Source organism: Osmerus mordax, chromosome 13, assembly GCF_038355195.1.
Source record: "Osmerus mordax isolate fOsmMor3 chromosome 13, fOsmMor3.pri, whole genome shotgun sequence".
Lineage (NCBI taxonomy): Eukaryota > Metazoa > Chordata > Actinopteri > Osmeriformes > Osmeridae > Osmerus > Osmerus mordax.
In genome coordinates this window covers 5,229,912-5,252,209 of record NC_090062.1, presented here as the reverse complement: position 1 = coordinate 5,252,209, position 22,298 = coordinate 5,229,912, and the positions used below count along the sequence as shown (strand labels likewise).

At 47.2% G+C, this 22,298-nt stretch overlaps 1 protein-coding gene and 1 long non-coding RNA gene across 2 annotated transcripts in view; one reads left to right on the top strand and one right to left on the bottom strand.

Moving 5' to 3' along the window:
* Positions 1 to 12,653, top strand: part of LOC136955695 (uncharacterized) — a 15,015-nt gene extending 2,362 nt beyond the window's left edge. The window contains exons 3-4 of the long non-coding RNA XR_010878175.1: positions 4,173 to 4,249; positions 12,040 to 12,653. This is a non-coding gene — a long non-coding RNA (uncharacterized lncRNA). The remainder of the gene's footprint in view (positions 1 to 4,172; positions 4,250 to 12,039) is intronic.
* Positions 12,654 to 12,944: 291 nt separating this feature from the next.
* On the bottom strand, positions 12,945 to 21,372 carry shcbp1 (SHC SH2-domain binding protein 1). Its single transcript, XM_067249215.1, has 13 exons — positions 21,171 to 21,372; positions 20,720 to 20,920; positions 20,412 to 20,527; positions 19,979 to 20,187; positions 19,668 to 19,763; positions 18,546 to 18,776; positions 17,957 to 18,134; positions 16,966 to 17,086; positions 14,921 to 15,052; positions 14,607 to 14,725; positions 14,368 to 14,454; positions 13,898 to 14,030; positions 12,945 to 13,818 (listed from the first exon to the last, which is right to left on the bottom strand). The coding sequence occupies exons 1-13, from the start codon at positions 21,370 to 21,372 to the stop codon at positions 13,469 to 13,471; spliced, it is 2,175 nt and encodes a 724-aa protein (XP_067105316.1). The 3' UTR covers positions 12,945 to 13,468.
* Between the last annotated feature and the right edge of the window lie 926 nt (positions 21,373 to 22,298).

The following is a 22,298-nucleotide window of genomic DNA, read 5'->3' as shown; positions in this document are numbered from 1 at the left end:
ATTGATTGACACAGAGTGCTTGGAGAGTAGAGGAGGTCACTTCTGTTCGCAGACAGATTAGCCACTTGTTCAAGGAGCAGAGCTACAGGTGCTCCTTGCCTGGAGGGTGTGGCCCCAGACAGAGAATCACTGCTGTTTTAGAGTTTCATTTTGCTGTTTAAATGACTAAGTTTGTGTGGAACAGCTGCCACCTGTGGTTTAATTGGTTAAGTCACTGCTTGTTTTGTGAAGGCCGACCAACTGTTAAGTAGCACCAGTCTGATAATAGCCTTTGAGATGGACCTATAATCACCCACTTGGAGAGAAGGTTATCTCAATCCAGATGAAGTCAAATCCTTGAATACAAACTACTACCTTCTACAGAGACTTCCATTCCATTACCTCTCAACAGGCCCCATGTGTTGGGGGGGAAAAGGCAGCTTGTGTGCCGTGTGTGTGTGTGTGTGTGTATGTGTGTGTGTGTGTGTGTGTTTTTCTCTCTGTCCAGTCTAGACATTGACTCATGGATTCACCCACCTGTGGCGAAGTGCTACCTACATGGCTGTGACAGTTGTCAAGTATGAATTTTAGTTTTGAATTCATCTGCTGTGAAGCACCCTCGGACAGTTTCCGCCTCGACTGAGAGAGAAATCAAATCCCAAAAATGATACTACACAGACAGACAATGTGGAGGAAGAAATGGAGAGAGAGAGGAGGAGTAAAATGGAGAGAAAGAGAGCGAGAAGAAAGTGAGGAAAAGAGATAAAGGGAGGGGGATAAAGAGAAAGTGGAGGACTTGATCATTAAAATGAAAGAAAACCTATTGTGCTGAGACGTTATTAAAGAAATGGATTCAAGATTTGAAGCCACCCCCAGACAAAGGTTGAGAGAAGAAGCAGAAAGGAAGTCATTTGACGGGAGCTGTTTCAAAGTGGTAAACTTCCTCAAGTGAGACTGCCTGTGTGAATACCGTATCTGGAATTAACTGTCTGCTCAATATGTCCAATTTCATCCTGATATGCAACTCCATGCCGGGTGGATAACCAGTATTATGTTTCCTCATGTAGTCTAGGAAAGGTTCTAGTCCTACTGTCTCAGATTCACCAACATCAATCTCTTATTACATGTTGAGCTGCGTAGAGAAACAGGAAGGGAGAATGAGGATGAGCAGGAGAGTGCACCATGTTTGCCAAAATTGATTTTAGCTGCAGACCATCAATCACCAAACCCTTTTAGTATCCTTTGTAGCAAATCTTTCCTAATTTCAGCATTAGTTATAGACCACACATCCTCTCATGCCGTCAGTGACTGTTGACAGAGAGCGGTCGGATGTGGGGCTATCAAGGAAACCTTGCCATGAAATTGAGAAATGTTTTCAAATGTGAAAAGGTTTCCATCCTTCAGCGGGGTATTCCAATACCGAAGAATATATTTGTTTGTTTTTTCAGAGCAGAAAACCTAGAGAGCATTTGTTCCTGGACAAGTGGTTGACTCACAAAAGACAAAAGCATTCGCCTCAGGAGTGACTCAAGACTTCCACATGCTCCGTTCTCTAGTGCGTTTCTGTGATGCGCATGCGACTGACACAACGCCTCATGCGTTCTCTCGAAACAAAGACGTCCCTTGAACATGTGGCCGCTCATTATCCACTGTCAACAGGCCGCTCTAGGCAGCTCTCTCCCTACCTGCCGGCATACCGTGAAGACTAAACATCATCAGGAGAGAGAGAGAGGGGTACATCATGGGAGGGAGGAGAGAGAGAGAGAGAGAGAGAGAGAGAGAGAGAGAGAGAGAGAGAGAGAGAGAGAGAGAGAGAGAGAGAGAGAGAGAGAGAGAGAGAGAGAGAAATGTGAAATTATTATAATAATATATTATCTGTTACATGGCATTATTATAATTATCGATTTAATTATTTATTATGATTAAGTTCTCTGATGTGTGTTACAGTAATAATTACATGTGTTGTCCCATCACTGTGGACTGCTTTGACAACATGATTTAACCTGAACATTCATGCCAAGAAAAGGCTTTGAACTGAATTGAATTAACAGAGGGAGATAGGGAGGGAGAAAGAGAGAAAAAGAGAGTAGGACATCGAGAGAGAGTGAGAGAGAGAGACAGAGAGAAAAAAAGAGAGAATGAGAAAGAGGGAGACGAAGAGAGAGAGACAGAGAGAAATAGTGAGAGGGTGAGAGATAAAGATAGAGAGAGGGATAGGGAAAGGAAGAGAGAGATAACAGTTCCTGAGTTTTAACTGCAGCAAGCAATGTGGAGGTCAGGTCATCTCTATCTCTTTTTATTTTAACCTGGGGTCTGGTGTTCACACAATCTAATGGAATTCTGGGACCAGCGTGGCGGTTTACATTTTAATCCAAATTCCGTGCATGGAGGTTAAGTCTTAGTTTGGCTTTCATCAATAGAGCACCAAATACCCAGTCTATTCAGGAGCTCAGGTTAGAGAGCAGTGGAAAGTGAGCGGTCACCGCTTTGTGCTGTGTTGTCTTTGAAACCCAAACACAGTATGCCCGTTACAACATCAGACAGGATTTGCTCCAGTCACATCCATTGAGATGTTATGTGTAATGTCAATGTCAAAACATTTCCCTCCCTCTCACATTTCCGTACCTCTGTCTTCCTGTCGGTAGGGATCACTCTAGTGGCAGCATCCTGTGTGTTTGTTTGCGTGTGTGTGTATGTGTGTGTGTATGTGTTTGTGGGTGTATGTGTGTGTGTATGTGTTTGTGGGTGTATGTGTGTGTGGGCGTGTGTGTGTGTGGGGGGCGTATGTGTGGGGGTAAGCGTGACAAAGGGCTTGTGACAAGCTGAGTCATCGTTTCCCTTGGTCCTTCGTTTAAATGCGAAACACATCCTGGGTCAACCTTCCCATTACAGTAAAAACACACAACAAGCTTGTATTTGTTTTCAACTGATGCTAAAGTACAAAAGCACAGAACCACGGCTCTGTTCAGAGCCAAGCGAGCGCCTCTTGTTTACTCTCCAGCATCGTTTTGCCTCCTCCTTCCTCTGGGAGCCATTTCCTCTTCCTCCATGCATTGTTTCTCAACACGCGCAAAGCGGTAACTAACCACCCGTCTGTAATTTTCACAGCGGCGCCTCGAACGACAACCAGGAGGTATGAAAGCACTGTAATTGTTATGAATGGGCAGAATCAGGAGAGCAAACAAGATTCAGAGGAAAATAAACCCAATATGTTTCGTGACAGGTTGAATTAATCTGGAGCTCCTTAAGCAGCCAGTGGCCCCTGTGCTGCCCAGCACCACATCACTGAGGGCCTGATGGACTGGCTAACTGGCCAGACGGACGATTCATCACAACACAAGAATCAACGCTCCCCTCACGGGCCGCCATCAAAATGGAGGCAAACCTGTCCAACAGGTGCAGAACAGCCAATCACCTCCCTCTCGTGCTGTTGTGTCGCCATGGCAATCAGAGTTATACCCACAGGGGATTGCCGTGGGGTGTGTAGATGTGCTTGTGAATACATGCTTGTGTTAGTGTGTGTGTGTGTTTGTGTGGCGCGCTGAAGAGAAGCATGTTGAGATATGGACGGCTGGATGATCAGGAGCTCCTGTGGGCCCAGGGTGTACTGAGCGTGCTCCCTGCGGAGGAAGAAAGGGATGAACAGATGGAGAAAGAAAACAGATGCCATCCTTCACTCTGAGAGACGACTGGCTGAGAGGGGAGAGACGAGACCTGGAGAGAGAGAGAGAGAGAGAGAGAGAGAGAGAGAGAGAGAGAGAGAGAGAGAGAGAGAGAGAGAGAGAGAGAGAGAGAGAGAGAGAGAGAGAGAGAGAGAGAGAGAGAGAGAGAGGGAGAGGGGGGGGAGAGAACAACCTCTGAGAGCATGGGACTAGACTGGGCTAACTCCTAGTGTGTCGGAGGTGGAAGGGGAGTAAATATTTGTCTGGCTTAGACTTGGGATCAACTGAGTGGAAGAGTGAGAGAGAGAAAAGGGACATCTCACTGTAAGAACGGACTACCCAATAGATTAGATGACAGCAACAGCTTGGAGTTGGTGTGGCTACACTTCTGGGGATGGGGTTCTAAAAGCTTGTTCTAAAAGATGAATTGGTATGAAAGCGTAACAGCCCAATCTGGCTTGGATAGCTCTTCATCTTCACTGGAGGGTTTGGGAAGTTACTGACACGTCTGTGCCCTGTTCTTCCCCACAGCATGCATCAAACTGGGTTTCCCCTCAGCACTCAAACAGCACCTGGTGCACGTCTGGTCACACCTGCAGGACACACAGGTGAGTATCTCTTGCTTTCATTTCACATACATTCAGCACTTCTAAAACTCTGCTCGACTAAAAAACACCTATTAAGATGAGAAACTTGGTTTTTCTGACTGTATTTTCCTCTCTTTCTCTCTGTCTCTACCCCTCTCTTCGTGTCCTCTCTGTTTTTTACCTCTGTCTCTGCATCTGTCTTTGTCTCTACCTCTCTCTCTCTCCCTTCTTTCAGTTATTCCTTTAATACACACACACTAGGAGTCATGCAACTAATGAATTCATTAGTTACTCCTTGGGGAAAACTTTGTAAAGCAACACTTAGCTCCTCCCCTACACTCCCAGCCCTCCTCCCCTGCCCTTCCTTCTCCTCCCCCGCTCTTCCTGCTCCTCCCTCTTCAGCTTTGGGCCCACTGAAGATAGGGACAGAGAGCTTCAAGATTGCAGAATACTGTATGTGTGTGTCTGTGTGTGTGCATGCAGTCCTTATGTGTGTGTGTGTGTGTGTGTGTGTGTGTGTGTGTGTGTGTGTGTGTGTGTGTGTGTGTGTGTGTGTGTGTGTGTGTGTGTGTGTGTGTGAGAGAGTGTTTCCTCACTTTGGCGTTGGCAGTGTTTGTTGTCTCATCCCCCTCCGAAGATAACATATCGTTCATGGGCTTAGATAATTACTCTTCAGTGTGTGTAAGGGGGATAAAGATGTTTAATCTTCTAAGACTCATTACTCACAGCCCTGTTAATTACAGGGAGAGCAGAAGCATCCACAGACCTGAGGAGGGAACACTCGCTGTGCTAACAAACCCCCAATACAACACTTTACTGTAAAATGGGTCCTGGCTTTCTGCCTTGTTTCAAGTTAAAAACAGCCTACTGTCATGAGGTTGGTGAAAGACTCTTGATAAAACCCAGTTTTCTCCCTCCAACTACGTCGCTGTGATTCTCAACAGCTCTGAAACAAAACAAGAACAATAATACATGAAAGTCATATTTTACATTCTTTCAGATGTTCTTCTTCCAAGTTTCTCATTGTACTATCTTCTGTGTATTATTTACTGTGTTCAGCAAAGGGAAAAACATGTTTGTGTGTTTCATGTGATTCTCCAATCCAAACTCTCAACATGTTCTCTGCTCAGACACACTGGTAAGAGTGAGGGAGTGAGTGAGCCCTGTGACACAGTGAGACAGATCAGCCCAGTGGAAGGACAGGGATTAAGGATGGGGTGGGGGTGGGGTGGGGGGGGGGGAGTGCATCAACACTATCGGTTTGCTCTTTTTTTTTTACTATTACCTCACCGACAGTCAATATTCATCCCAGTGTCTTCGACCCGGTCCACAGAGGCCTGAGATGGATGACTGTGTGCTGTAATGTATGGGAGATCCCTGTTTAAAGTCACTCTGTGTTAGTAGATGCATCCGTCTGACTTGAGATATTGGACTGTATTACAGTAACACTGAGGTAGAACACTCCATGCATTTCTAAAGCGTTGAAGCAATCAAATAAGAACATATTGGAATTGAAAGACGCTATATCGGCTCATGTCTCAAGGGGCTTGAATACATTAATAAATCTAATTGATTGAAAGGTAACAATAACAAGGAGCTTTTGTTAATTAAACAGAGTGTTCAATGGAATCTGTGGACTTTATATTACTTTTCACATGGAGGACAGGAAACACAAATTGGGTATTTTGTCAAGCGTTCACATTTTGTCGCACTCTCACGCGTCTCTTGAGGGCAAATCTGTTCCAGTGCTGTTTTGTCTGGCAGCCAATGTCATTTTAGATTTGGTTGTGATTAAAAAGCTCTCCAAATTCCAAATTCAAAGTGACTTTGCCCCCGCTGTGAGAAGCCTCTGTAGAGACAAAGATAGAGGGGGTAAAACGCCCCCTTCCCTCTTTTTTCCACAACCCACAAAAAATATTCCTCGAGCATTTTTACAGAATGAGGAAAGCAGGGACAAACTTCAGATGGACTCTGATGCTGCTTTTTGTATTTATTGACTTTCCTATTCTCCCATATTCTCCTTGGATTGCATTTCTTCTCCTTTTCTCCCACCTGTGTGGTGTGTTCTTCAATATGAACATCACCTTGTTTCTCCAGTACCATAGAAACAGCCACCCTGCAGCACACGCTACATCAAACAGAAGACAGAGCCAGTCTTGGAAGGGTGGATGGAAGGAAGGGCTGGGGGAGTGGAGCAAGAGGAGTGTATGTCTGTCTGACTGACTGACTGACTGACTGACTGTCTGTCTGTCTTTCTGTCTGTCTGTCTGTCTGTCTGTCTTTCTGTCTTTCTGTCTTTCTGACTAGCTCTCCAATGTTCCTTTTGCCTTTTTCTCACTCTGTTTCTCTGTTTCTCTGTTTCTCTGTTTCTCTGTTTCTCTGTTTCTCTGTTTCTCTGTTTCTCTGTTTCTCTGGTTCTCTGATTCTCCGGTTCTCTCTTTCTCATGCACACTCCTTCAAAAAGACACAGAAGGGAGATGAATTATTTAAAAGGCGCACTTCGTTAACATCTTACCTCAGCCTCTTCCTCCTCCTCTTCCTCCTCCTCCCTCCATTTCCACTTCCTACTCATCCATCCTCCTCCTCTTCTTCATCTTCCTCCTCCTCCGAACCCCTCCTCCCCTTCTTCCACCTCCCCCTTGTCCTCCTTCTCTCTCCTCTCCTCCCCTTCCTGCTCCTCTCTCCCCTTCCTCTTCCTCCACCCCAACCTCCACCAACTCCTCCTCCTCCTCCTCTGAACCGTGTTCTGAGCAGGTGCAGATGCAGACCTATTTCTGGCCACTCTGTTATTATGACATCATCAGCTTCACTTCCCTGTTATTATCTCCTATCTCAGCTCTGTGACCCATGTTGAGATAGAGAGAGAGGTGACTGATTGGCCACTGCATTTCTTCATGGGCCCAATCACAGGAAGGATGAAGACGGCCGCTTAGGAAAGCTGTGGCATGCTGCCTTCTTTCATAGATGAAAGCAGTTTTTACAGATGAAAAAAAAAAAAACAATGGCTTAAAACTTGTGCGTGCGCTCACACACACACGTACCCTCACACACACACAAACACACAGACACACAGAGACATCCTCAGGGTGAAGGTCTTGTCAGCCCTTTAATAAGCTCAGCAGGACCACAGGTTTGTCTGCTCTGATGCACCTGCAGCCAGGAGGAGAGGGTGGAACAGGTGGGATGATTAACTAGGTGCCAGACCCGGTCCTACCTCACCCTCTCCTCCCTCTTCACACTCCTCCCCCTCTTCCTCTCTCCCACTCCTCTCCCACCTCTCCCTCCTCACCAAATTCTCCTCCTTCCAACTTGCCTCACCCCCCCCCCCCCCGTCTCTCCTCCAACACCCACAACTCACCCGCCTCTCCCTCTGCACCCTCCTGGCCTTCTCACGTGGAAGGACATTAATTGGCAGGGCGCTTTCCATTTTAAAATGAGCAGCACTCACACACATTTCAGCTTGCTCATAGTCTGACTTGAGTCTGCAGGACTCTAGAAGCAAACCTGTCTCTCAGTCTGCATCCTTCTTCAGCCCTAATGAGACAGGCCACAAGGACACACACAATCACTCCAGTCTTTATGCCAAGAAGGATACAAAAATACACCATCGCGCAAGCAGTTACCCAGTCCCCCACAGAAATAACTATCTCTTCTGGATACTATTTGTAAGGTGATCTATCTGAAGCCATTAATTGCCTGGCAGATTTACATAGTGAAAGATAGTGAGTACAAACCACCTAATAATGTAACAATGAGGGGACCTGACTCTGAGATGAATAGAGATGACTATCAGCCAGTCTCAGAGGGCGTGGGGAGGAGAGGAGAGAGAGAAAGAGAGAGAAATAGAGACAGGAGAGAAGTGGAGAGGGATAGAGAACAGATAGGAGAGTGAGAGAGAGAGAAGTAGAGAGGGATAGAGAACAAAAGAGAGGAGAGAAAGAGAGTGAGGGAGAGAGAGATAGAGACAGAGACAGAGAGAGAGAGAGAGAGAGAGAGAGAGAGAGAGAGAGAGAGAGAGAGAGAGAGAGCTACATTAGCATGCATATCCAAGTCTGTTGAGTTACACATACAACCATCAGAGCCATGATGAGAGTCGCCAGGCTGGGATGAAAGCTCTGTACTTTGATCCTCATTATAGAAATAATGACCACCAATTTCTTTCTCCACTTTGACTACAATGGACATTGATTCTGGCAGACGTCCATTGCTGTGCAGAGTTGACAGGAGAGGCACGTTGGTATACAAGGTTTGAGAGTGGAAGGAGGTGAGGGTTGGCAACGAGGTGTGTACATATTGTAGGCAAGGGCAGGTGGCCTGCTTTTGTTCTCTTGTTTTCATTCCCATTGCAGTGTGGCTTCTGGAGAGCCAACACAACAGACAAAATGGTACTCCTCCAAGAACAGCAACCGGTCTATAAAAGTCAGAGAGTTGGAAAAGTAGAGAAAGAGAAAGAGAAAGAGCGAGAGAGAGAGAAAGAGGGAGAGAGAGAGAGAGGTAGAGAGGTAGAGAAAGAGCGAGCGAGAGAGGTAGAGAAAGAGCGAGCGAGAGAGGTAGAGAAAGAGCGAGCGAGAGAGAGAGAGCAACAGGGCGCAGAAGGAGGGAATGGCAGCCAGGGATGACGCAACATGGTGTGTGCACGGTGAACTAGACGTGCTGTGTACCTGAGGACGTGAGGAGCTGGACTTGAGATAACCCACTTCTGTCCCCTGCAGGACAGAGGCAAGCTGCTGATAGATGGTGCTGTGTTTCTCTCCTGCTCACACGCATGCACGCACAGACTCTCTCTCACACACACACACACACACACACACACTGCTAACATTCAGCCAGGGAGGCTACAGTATGAGCCAGGGTATCATTACCACTCATAGACACAGATGTGGTTCCACCTGCTTCTCATGCTCGCCTCACTCTGTCGGATTCATCAACTCTGTAACCTTTCAAACTCAACATGGACTTCATGGAAAGCCCTTTTTTAGGGTCGATGTTGTCCAGATCGTCGGGTCTCTTCCCCCACCTTGTTGCATCTCCGTTCCCCATGTAGATCCTATCCCATGTAGCAATGTACATATCTGCATACTTCAACACCATTCAAGATACTGGCAATACTTCAAATGCTCGTTAAGATCTGGTGGGTTACTCAAATCAGAATCACCACAAGGTCTGCTGTACCTGGTTGGCTGTTTGCACAGTGAATGAGGAGTTAAACAGCTCGTTAGAATTATCTCCCCTGACATCATATTCAACCGAGGGGGGGGGGGGGGAGGAAGGAGAGAGGGAGAGAAAGAGAGGGGTAGACAGAGACGATGTCTGTCTCTCCTATCGCGGGCATCAGTTGAGATTCTGGTGGGAGCACCATGGTGAGAGCTGACAATTACCGTGTTTAATCCAGCACAGAAGAACCCCCAAGCCCCTGCTAAGCCCCCCTACCAGGCCCTGTTGAGTATGACAGATGGACGGAGATATGGCAGTCATTAAAACAGGCATACTGCAGTGAATGACCCACCAAGACTCGATTGTAGTCCATCGATCCAACACTGCTACACGCTGTGTGGGTGAACACACCACACAGACACAAACACGTGCGCACACGCGTGATCACGGACACTGATCCCTGGACACTGGCTGGAGACATAAAAGGAGAAGGTTGTGTGAGTTTTAACACAGGGGACTGAGCATTATGTAGCTGGATCCATTAAGAGCGAGAGCATTTCTCCCTCTTACATCTGCACACCGTTTAACAGCAGTAGAACATTATTCTACTGCTTTTAGAGCCATAAATGCTAACTTGAGAGGGACATGAGAGTCTCTCTCTAATACTGGCAGATTAGGTTCTGGAACAGTTTGAACTGATATTATCAGATACTCGAGTCAAGTAGGTAGAGTGTGTGAATTAGAATTGCCACGAAAACATTTAACTTGTATCATTAGAGTCCACAAAACTAGCAAGACAAGATGAACAGTAGTTGTCTCTCGACTGATCTAGTTGCAGGAAAAAGATGAGATTTCACCAGAAAGCAATCACTGTCTATATTTATTTACAGAGATGGAGACTAAAATGACAAAATATGGGTGGAATTTGCGATGATCTCTAGTGGGGAGCGTCAAATATGGGCTGCACTCCAGCCAGTTTGCCAATAAAGGGATTTCAAATAAAGCTTTTAGGAGAGGAGGAAGTGTTAAAAGGCTGAATCCATCCATTCTGGTGCCTGGGATAATTGCACCCCATCTGTGACAGTTCTAACACTCATCTCCCCTCAAACGGAGCCGACTCTTAACTTTACTTACTTTTTACTGATCAGGTAAAAGAGAATGGAAAGGGGCCTTTGTGTTGCCATTTGAATAGCTGCGACATCTTTTTTCCCCAGTTAAATCTAGCTCACATGTCGAAGCCGCTGGCTGCGTCTGGCACTAGCATCGTGCCAAGCGTAAATGTGGGGGTTCAGTGACAGCCAAATACCCCACAGATGGTGTAGGATCAGTGGTGGACTGACTGTGTGTGGTAAAACAAAGCGTCTGGTCCTCGTTTGGATGATTATTGTGTTTGAGCACATAATGATAATCTGAAGCCAGGAGCCTGACTGGCAGGGAGCAGTATTTTGAGTTTCTATCAGTTGTGCTTCTTCTTCTTCTAAACTGAAGCTTTAAGAATATTCTCCAGATAGCCCTTCCTGGACTTTTCTTTGACAGGAAACAAAAAGTTTTGAAACAAACGTTTTACATTATGTATTTGATTCGTTAACATGAGTTGCCCTTTGAAAGTTTCTCTCTTCTGTACAATTTACAGTATACAATTGTCCATGTTGAACTCTTCACCATGGAGAACCGGCAACAGAAAATCTATGAACATGACTTACAATTGGTTTCAAAACTCCCTAGACCAAGATGATGAAAGACAGGTCAAACACACACATACACTCACACACAGCAGGGAGTGCAATGAGACACATTCGTTCTGTCAGGAGTAAAAATAAAAATAAAACAGTTGGATTGTAGAGAAGTGAGGTGAGGTCATACAAGGACAGGCAGCATCAGACAGAACCGCAGTACACAACATCTGTTTAGGTATTTTTGTTGTTTCCTTTTTGTTTTATCTGCCCAGTTGTATATCTTTTAACTGCCTTTTCTTCGATTAGTTTCCGACTGGCGTCCATGTTGTTCGGACCAGACCAAGTTGTTGTAGGCGCCATTCGTTGCCGACATAGATTTCCAATTTCTGTCAAAAATCAATTTTGAGGCTCTGGCTCCCCCCCCCACACACCATCTCATAAGCATTTTCTACTGCGCTATAAATTCAGTGGTAAGAGGAGGGCGGCAGAGTGAGACATGAGTCATGGGGTGAACTAGACGTTTCTAGACAAAGCTGATCAACATTCAACTGGAAGTCATTCTTAATTATAATATGCACTTTTTTCCAAAACTTCCCCGATGACAGACCTGCATTATTTATGACCGAACCTCATATACGAAACATAGTATGACAGCTCTTTGTTTTCCTAACAGTACATCTCCAACACTGAAGGTCATGTGAGCATGGAGGCTGGAGAGTAGTAGGGGGGCTGATAAAGATGAATTTGGACAAAAATGTAGTTGAATTATTCCTGGCCTGGAGCTAGGCGGTAATATGCCTTTTATGTCATGTGATATGGCAGCAGTAATGGGGTTGCTTTGAGGATTCAGTACAACTCTCCATTCCCCCCCCCCCCCCCCCCCCACACACACACATCAGAGACGGGTGTGATGTCAGGTTATTTGTGTGAAGGTAGTTCCCCCGTCTGACAGACTTCCTGTCTGTCCTCTGTCCCCTCCAGCCCCAGCTTTGGTCCTCCGGGAGCCTGACACTCAGTGGAGATGAAACGCTGGTGAGTAGAGGATCTGGCCTGCCACTTCTCCATCCTCTCCTCCTGACATCTGTACTCCTCTACTCTGTTGTGGCACAAAATCAATAACTGTCCTCTCAATCGCCTTTCAAAAACAACTGGTCATTTTGGATCAGACGGTGACCCAAGCAATGGCTGCCTCCTCTGTTCTGATGGTATAGAACAGTGAGGGGATGTTCATAGTGTTTCCATTCCATGTTAAATGGGTCAAAATAAAGCAAAAACGCTAAAATGATATTAGAATAGGACTGATTTCAGGACTGTGTCAGACATGTCACTGTCTGGGCCTTACCTGTGGATAGGTGATTGGTACTACTATGATGATACAATGACCATTACGTATTTCAGCAATTTGATTCCACTTGATAACTACAGAACACAATAGAACATCATACACATTATCTTCTCTCATTGTCAAGTGAGAAGCCATTGTCACTGCAGTGCTGTCTGAAGATCCTGTTCACCAGCTATTCTCTGGTTTCTTACCATCCAGCACACTCATATCCACTGTAATTATGACCTGCACCATTTAATTCAGTTTTGGATTTGTGGAATAAATTGTTCTGCTAAGTTCGGAGTGAGTCAGTAAAACCTGTCGAATTTTCAGCGAGACACGCCAGATTACGTAATTAATCAAACTGCCCTTGGTGTAATGAGGTTTTACCAACCCCCTTTTAATCCCCTGGAAATTAATCATCTGGAATTAAACAATTGTGAGTATTTTATAAAAGGTTATGCTTTAAGCCCACAAAACATAACCTCGCTCTCATTTCACACTGCAGTGGTGCCAACTTCAATTTACACGCTTCGTAAAAGTACATTTGAATAGAAAAATGTAAACACAATTTCTCATTTTATTCGCATTTGGTGTTGCAATGTTGAGAATGCTTTCAGCATAATACAAATTTCACCGAGGTGAAAAACAAACGTACTCTGCAAAACATACACTGTGCATTTAACTCAACCAAAGAATTGACATTACCCCAACTTACAAACGTACATCACTGAATTACAAAACTAGATAATGTGTAAAAATGATACAATATTCATGACACCGTGGGGGGAAAAACTGTTTTCAGTGAGTGCTTCGTAAATACATTCAACGTGTAGACATAAAAATAAGACTCCAGTCTGAAGCATTACCAACTTTCATTTCATAAACTCAAGACTTGAAAACAACAGTCCATCAAAAATGGAAATTGTAGCTAAAAGGCCTGTTAAAACCATTTAAAAAAATGACCCCTTTCATTTTGTGCTCACTCACAAACCAGTGCAGCATAGAGGAATGGCTAAAGAAATAAATAAAAGGACAAAGTGTCTGTTTGTGCATGCTTTCTGTCATAAAGAAACCAAATAGGGTTCAGTAGAGGAAGCTTCCGAAGCTGCCCTTGCCATTCCGTCTGAACTGGTTCCCCTGGATGGAGACGAACATCTCTTGGGAGAGCAGGTTGTCCACAGCCTGGGTGCCCAGCTCCCTGATCCTGCTCCTCTGACGACACAGCTTCTTGGCCGACGTGGCCACCAGCTCCCTCTCGATGGCCCCGTTTCCCTCGGTGACCTCTGGCGGGGTGTCATAGCAATGAGGGGCCGACGTCTCCGTGACCTCTAGCCCGATGAGGGGAACGTCCGCTTTTGCCTCTCCGCCAACCCCCTCTCCTCCCTCGGCCTCCTCGCTCACCCCCTTCCCCTCCTCCTCCTCCACTGGCTCTCCTAGGAAAGTATCACCAGCAACATGTTAGCATAAAGGGTGTGTGTGTGTGTGTGTGTGTGTGTGGCCCAGCTTGTGTACCTGCAGCAGCAAACTGGTCCTGATCCTCGTCTGCTCCAGGTTTGACCAGGATCACACCGTAGCCTTCGTTGTTGTGGATCACGTTGTTCACCATGGTGATCTGGGGCATGCTGTCCATCTCATCTGCAAAGTCCTGGAGGGAGGAACACACGACAGAGAAGGACCAGGAGGAAGGGAAGGAATGAATGAATGGGGAAAGAGGAGATGGAGGGGAGAGAGGGAAAGAGGATTGGAAGGAACAGGTGGCAGAGAAGAGAGAAGAGCTAAGTGTTGTGGAGATGGTCCTCCTTCAGGTTTCAAAGCTCGACACTTTAACCAAGTGGGTGAAATAAGTGGCAACTCGAACTTTCTAGAACAAAACACCACTTCTCTGCATGGAGACAGACCGGTTGAGTCACATCGACTCTGCAGGGTACAGGAAGTGTATAGTGAGCACATCAACACAACCTGAGCCTGCCAGTGGACCTCACCTTAATGAGAATTCCTTCTTTACAGTGATGGATGCCGTTGCCCACCAGACTACACACACTGCCAGGGTAGATCTCCACGCCAGCTCCCTAGAGAACACAGCACAGGCAGGTGGGGATGGGTGTGGAGAGGCACAAAAACACAGCTGTGACGCAGACAAACAACATTTCACACATTCTCGATACATACAACCTTACACACACACATACACAATGTCATGCGCGCGCACACACACGTATACCTTTGATCCGTAGAGATCACACATGTTCATGGTGAGCTGGGCAGAGGTGCGGACGACGACCCCAGTGGTCTCACACTGCAGCACACAGTTCTCCATCTCCAGCTTCCCCTGACGGACACCTGCAGAGGAGGGGAGGGAGGGAGGGAGGGGGAGAGTGGGGTCATTCATCACTCATCTAGAGTGGCTGAACCTCAAAAGGTCCGGGCCACCATCTTGGTCAGGCCCAGCGGAGCGTGTCGTCTCAGTGCTGGCATCCACAGCAGGAAGCTAGCTAGCTGGTGGTGGTGGAGGCTCAGTATTGGTCAGCTACTCACAGAGAATTCCCTCGATGGCGTCGTGCTGGATGAACTTGACGTTGGAGATCTTCACGCTGGCTCCCGTGGACTCCAAAAACGAGTCTCCTTTGCTCTTCTTCTCGATCACCACCTCGTCAGGAAGACCGAACCCTGCCCGGATACACAGCAGCCATTATAACACGGCATAGCCGAGGGGAAGCACAATAGCCAGGAGGGCGCAGCACCGGGAGCAGTCTCATAAACACATCAAACAGTCTGAGGGGAGGGGGGCTGAATTGTGGATAAATGGGCCATTGCACTTTCCCTCTCCCCCACTATCTTTTGAAGAATCATGTTGACAGGGATCGGAGAAGAAATTACACAACATGCCATGTAAACCCTTTCAGAAACGCTTTCAGAAAGGGTTGGGCTTTAAACCGCCCCTCAACCCCACCCCCCCCACCACCATCCCTTGGCTCAAGGCACGGAGAATCAGTGGTCTCAGAGAAATAGAAGACAAACTTCTGGGTCGTGCGACGAGGCTGGGAGTGGTGCAACACTCCTTGGAGCCACCTGAAGTCGAGCCCTGGTGCCTGGGTCGCTGAGCGCAACTCTCTGGGTCTCCAGTGTCTTCACATGAGGAGGGGAAACCCTCCAAACCCTTCTTTTAGGATAGTGGGGACTACATAAGGGCCAAGAGGAAGAGGACAAGCACCTTCACTGAGGGCAGTGGCCCAGTCCAGTCATGATGTTCGAGACAGAGCTCCGCTGCAGAGCTCCTCCCTCCCCTGGGTGGCAGGGCTGGACCAGAGGGCAGGCTGTGAAGGATCGTTCTGTCAGCCAGGTGTCATTAGCTCTTTGACTCCAGGTGCTCCACACTCATTACACTCACAGCCATTATCAACACCAGCCTTGGCCAGATCAGTCTCTGCCCCTGGCCCCTACAGCAACCCCCCCACCCCCACCCCCACCCCGAGCCCCCAAATCCCTTCCAGCCCTCCGCTTGGCCTCTTTGATATTGTGGCTGTACAGTAAGTAAGACAAAGCGCTCTGTGTACGCCACAACCATCTACACATCGACTCTGTTTATGTTTCGAGGGAGAACTGGATTGGAATGAGCTCTAATTGAGTTGCTCTTCTGCCGACATCATGCAGACCACTCGGCCTCATACCAAGGCCTCTTAATGCTCCCCTCAGGGGATCATTGACGAGCACACACAATCACGCACATATGCCATACAAGTATAAAGTAGGTTTTCTTGTCTGTTTATATACCATTATACAAGCGTGAAGCAGCCTTGTTTCGTTTCCCCCTGCTCCCTCCTTCCCGCGCTGTGCCTTCTGGGCTGTGACCTCACTCCTACGCCAGGCGCCCCGCTCTCCCCCGGGGCTCGCCTGGCGTTCCTCTCAGCTCGGCTCATTCATTATCATTATCGGGTCCTCGCTGCGCCATCAAGCCCAATTTAGCCGAGCCAGGGCTCTAATCTGGCTGCTCTGTCCTAGCCGCTCTGGCAGGCTGCTCCTGTGCGAGGCGGCTCTGGCCTCAGCATGAATTAGCATGCTAGCTAGCTAGCACCGCCGCAGCTCCGGAAGGTCATGGCGCCGGCTGATCGTCTGCAGGTGAGACGGCCACGCAGAGACGGGGAAACGAGCAGCAATAAAACACTCACGGAGGGTCCGATATTGACTCTTCCCCTCCGCCGCTCGCCGTTTCAAACCAGGTTATTTAAAGTGGAAGCAGGGGGGAGGGGTGGGGGGGGCGACCAGACCGAGCCGAGCCGCAGATTGCTCTGCTGCGAGCGGGGGAATAGATTCTCAAGCACACCCCTCCGACGTGTGAGGCCAGGTTACATGGGAGGACGGCCGTGCTTTATGAGGGCGCCGTGTACACGTGCTAATGTACGAAAGGGGCAGCAGGTGTAGCGGCGAACAGTGTTAGGATGAGCGCGGCGAGCGGCGTTCATGGCGTGTGTGTGTGTGTCTCGCACCGCCTGCTGTACATTCAATTTGCACCGTCCAAACGCCACTTGAGATTTCTCATTTTCGGAGCGTCGGCTGACAGGAGCCAAACAGAGATCACTTACCTTCCACCAGGATGGAGTCTGGGATGGTGATGGAACTGGGGATGCTGTAGTGTCCAGGCAGGATGAGGACCACGTCACCTTCGTAGCAGCTGCCCACGGCCTGCACCGGGTCACTGTGGAACTAAAACACAGACACCCCAACAGCTGAGCACTCGCTTACTTCCCTTCTCTCTCTCCCCCGATTGGTCCTCGGCAGAGTTAGCGGAGATGCGTGACGGAAGCGCGAGGATACATTGTTCCCTTTACGGTGTTTAGCGTCGTGTCCCTACTGTTTCCCAGCGAGTTCTTGTCACACAACTCAAGAGACAGACAGACCCCACTGGGTCTCGGAGGAATACACAGAAACGAGAGGCACTCTGCGCTGCGTGAGCACACACTGCGCTTTATACACACACACACACACACACACACACACAGGCGCGAGTCTCCCTGGGGAATACAACAATACATGAACAAGTGAGATCAAAAAGTAGTATAAGGAAAGTACTTCAGCTGCCCTTGCAAATCCCAGTGCTAGACGCTGCTTAGCTAGCCGTGGAGATACAGCAGAGAACTGCATTGAGGTGAACCAGATGCAGAGGCATCGCTAGGTCTGACCGTAGTGTCTCCGTGGTTTCAGACCAAGAGCATTGGGGTTCATTACAGGACATCCATTTTGACAGATTAAAAGCTAACTGAATCGGATTACTAGAAGACAGAACTGTCTGGCTGGAACTGAAATTCAAATGCACATCAAACCTGTTCTCAGCACTGCTTAAACCCAGCAGGGTTGCAGAAGTCTTTGCGAGTAACCATTTCACACAAGCCGCTCCTCAAATGAGACTGGCAACAAAGAACAGGGGGCAGCTTGACAACATAAATGTTATGTTACTGATTTCAACTCAGCCACCCGAGCCGATTAGAATTTCACTTGAATTATCGCTGCACTTTGGAATGTGGAATTGAATGTCGAACTGCCTGTGAACCGTGCGCATTCTGGGGTGATGTTTACCTGGACCTGGTAGTCTTCTCCAGAGAACTCAGGCTGCAGCTTGTTCACCATCAGGCTGTGGAGCTGGCTCACCTGGGTGGGGGCCGAAACCACGTGAACCAGCCGCCCCCCACCCTCCCTCACCCCCCGGGCGCTGCACGACTGCAGACCTGAATTCACCTTGTATCCCAGAACATACCTGGGGGAAACAAGCGAGGGGAGGGATAAAAGAGAGAGAAGAGGAGAGAGGAGGAATAAAGAGAGAGAGAGGGAAGATGAGGGGGATGAGGGGTCAGACTGAGTTGAACCTTGACCAGGTCACCCTTTTCTGAAGTACTAAAATGTTGTTATCATACACGGTAGTGGTAGCAGGGAGCAAAACGTAATGAGCTACATTCAGCAACACATTCTTCACATCACGAAGCACGCGAGACGCATTCCTCTAACATAGCTTCACAGAGAAGAGTCTGAGGAATGTAGTAAACATTCAGCAGGTTCATCAATAGACCCCGTGAAATAAATCAGTCTTCAGCTCCCCTCACCGCCCCCCCCCCTTCCTCTCGCCCCCCCCCCCCCCCCCTTCCTCTCGCCCCCCCCCCCTCCCCCTCACCTGAGCAGGGGGTTCTCCATGATGCGGAGCTTGCGCTTCAGGCCCTCCATCTGCTCGTAGAGCTTGAGGCCCTCCACCATGGAGACGTTGTCCAGCTCCGACTCAGAATCACTGCTCAGGCCGTTCCTCAGGCTGGAGAACTCCTGGTAGCTCACTGAGCAGCGCTGCAGCAGAGAGCCGTACTCAGAGACCAGGCCGGCGGGCACGCGGTCCTCCAAGATGTCATAGTACCTTAGGGACACACAGACACAGGGAGAGACAGGCAGAAAGAGAGACAGACAGGAAGAGAGACAGACAAAGAGATCCAGAAAGAGACACAGAGGAAAGCAAGAAAGGAAATGGCTTTAGAAATTCTTGAATCTAATAAACACCTCCACAATATTAAAAGTAGAGTAAGAGACCTTAATAAACTTTTTTAACGCGCAACAGCATTCAACGCCATGGGCAATTTTTTTACATAAGTAAAATCACTGTTGTGTGAGATGCTTTTATATTTGGCGGAAACCGTAATATATATTATAAGGGGTCTTATATAAAGCATATAAAGAATGCAGCCAACAAAGTTTGTCTCTTTTCTACATGCAAAAGTAGAAATGTCAAAAAATCTTGAGTGCATCATGACTTAGTAGCATCTTCCCTCACCAATAGACCTCAACCCTTAAGTAATAGCTCCCTGTCCATCCCCCCCCCAAAAAGAAATGTCAACACAGGTGTCAAAAACTTAATCCTGCATCTGTCAAATACCAAGCAGTTGAGCGGTCTCTTCCTTCCTGTCCTAAAGAAGGCTTGAATGCCCCCAGAAATACTCAAACCGTAACTAAGTACTTCGGAGAACGGACAACTGGACGTCCCCCTATCCCACAGCGCCATCTAGTGTTCATGTCTGGTCCTGCCCCCGAGCCTCCAGTATCAGCCGCAGCCATTTCACGGGCAGACGGACAGACGCATGGATTTTCTGCTAAACGCGGAAAAAAGAATGGTGCACGGAATGCTATGCAGGCCGTGTCAACTGTCTGATTTGAACAAAGTCAGCTGAGATGACAGAACGGCTTTCTGTGCGGCGTGTTTACCGTCTCCTACCATCCACCACGCCCCTGTGACATGCCCCACATGTAGACCTACAGTCTGAGACGAGGCTCCACACATCTGACAAAGTAGTCAAAGTCATCATCTTCATCCTCCTCATCCCACTGCCTCCAAATGTGCTGGTAGAAAAACCTGAGGGAAATAGAGAAAAAAGAAAGAAAGAAAAACAAAAGAAAAATGTCATATACAAAAAGACAGAAGAACCAGATCGTCGAGTACCATCCCCTCAGGCTCCCTCCCAAACTAAATCACCTGAGCCACACCCCTCCTGGACTCTATGAACAGGTCTATTGTCACCTCTAAGCCACTGTATTTCCATGAGAAAAGTCTGCAAGAGAGAGACTTACCTCAGGTGCTCCAACGCTAGAGCGGTCTGGTCAAAGTCCCCAGACTCCTCGTAGACCACCTGGAGCTCCTGCAGAGGGGCTCTGTGGAGGGAGGCCTCCAGCAGGACGCTTATGGCCTCCTCTGTCAGCTGACAGCCCCTGGCCTCACACTTCATAGGCACCACCAGCTTCACCTTAGCCTTGAGCTCCTTAAAGTCCACATCGGCCACCTGGGAAAGCAGGACATGGAGAGTGGTCAGGAGAACCTTCGATGCACAGCAAAGAGTAGGAAGGATTTTAGATTCTCAAGTATGGTCACACTGGAGTTTCTAACAATTCTGCTTCAAAATAAAAGACTTCCGTAAGCATTGCTTGCTTGGGAATATTGACTCGATATATTTGAGTATTTATAGGTTGTTAGCTCTTCCACATTTTGTCTTCTCAGGACACTTACCTCCACCAGCACATCAAACACTTCTGTGCACCAGAGAGCTTGCCAGTCACAAGGCTCAAGAGCCTTCTCCAGGTAGTCAGCTGTGAACGATTTCACTTCTGACATCTTACAGTCCCCTGTCCAGACACATGACCACACGTCAGACCATTAGACTTCAAGCTCAACTCAAACAGTCAGACACTTCTCTTTTCAATGTGTGACAAAATCATCAACTCAAAATGAATAAGCTGAAGGACATTTGTATGTTGAATTAATTAGCTAATCTTAGGACAAGCTAATCACTCACTCTCAACTTCTTAATTATATACCTAGCATGTAGTCTTGATACACCTTGAATCGCTCATAGTAGAGGAGATGACTGGTCTGAAAGGTGTCTGGGAGGGATGATTTCCCTGGACGCTCTGCTCGCAGAAGCCGAGTACCAGCCTGGTCTGTGTTGAAGTAGTCTGTGCCACTGTCGTCATCATCTTCACCCTCGCCATCTCCCTTGTCTTCGTTTTGAAGGAGTCCTGAACATTGTACAAATATCAGCCTAAATAACGTCTGATGGTCAGCAATGGAATATATCTAGCTATGGACCTTTTAGATGGTTACTAATTTCCTCTCTACCATACTTAGTCTAGCTAAAAGGCAGGTGATTGATTGATTTAGTTAGTTAGCCAGCTAGCTACTATGTTATTGCTAACAGTTTAGCTAATGTGTTCACTTGCTGGCTAATAAACAATAACAAACTGGAAGCAAAGGGTTTCATCAACGAACCTGTTATAGCAATATTTTGTCTCAAATCACCATCCTTGACACTCTCTTCAATTTCCACGTCTGACTCCAAATTCAAACATTCGTCTGTCTTCAATCCACTTTCACTTGAAGAAATGATTGTCGGGATTATTATACCAGCTGCCTCCCTGCTTTCCCCTGATTCTTGTGTATCCATAGTTGGACAAAATACTTCGTCGGCCATAAGCTATCTAGCTGTCTAGCTAGTTAACTTTTAACGAGTCTTAAATTGAAAAACACGACACTAGAATCGATTAAATCGTTGAAAAAAGACACAGTCCGGTTGTTGCCAGTATTGGTGGCTGTAGCTAGCTTGTCTGTTTCAAACATTCAAATTTTCCCCGGTTCATTTAACCTCAGCCAATGAACAGGGACGTTGTTGTGTTTCCCGACGTCTTGGGCGGTTCCTAACTAAACGTTACAGTCCAACCATGCCACAGCCCATGGTCCTGCTGGTGCATAGTAGTAGACTACAAGTCTGTCTTCCGTGACCTGTCGTTAGACTCCCATTCATCAAGATTGTTTTAGCGTAGTTAGAACGACTCAACCACTATGGGGGATCATTTAGGATTAATAACTAAACATTAAAACTTCTTCCAATACACCAGAAGATGTCAGCAGAGGGCAATCTTTTTATGTCTGTCAGTGTCATGTTGCATTGCTCAACTAGAATATACAGGAAAATATGTGGGCAAGCCTCTGACTTAAGAGAATAACGTATTTGTTGATGACAGTCAATATATATATATATATATATATATATAATATTTAGTTTACTGAGCACTTAATAAATTATGGTGCACAGCTATTGATACCAGCTCCAGCATCACTCAGCAAAGTGTGGGGAGTGTGTATGTTGAGCACATGTCCAGTAGGCGTCCAGACAGATGGACTGTCAGAGACATGGTGTCAGCTTCACCAAAATGCCTAACAGTAAGTGAGACTGTACCCGAGAAAAGTAAAAACATTGTTCACACAGCATAACGTTTGGAGAATATCTGGATGAGGTCAAAATGTCCCATTATTTATACTGCAGCTTGTAGTATAAATAATGGGACATTTTATGGAATGATTTTTATGGCACGATATGTAGGGAGGATAGTAAGCTAA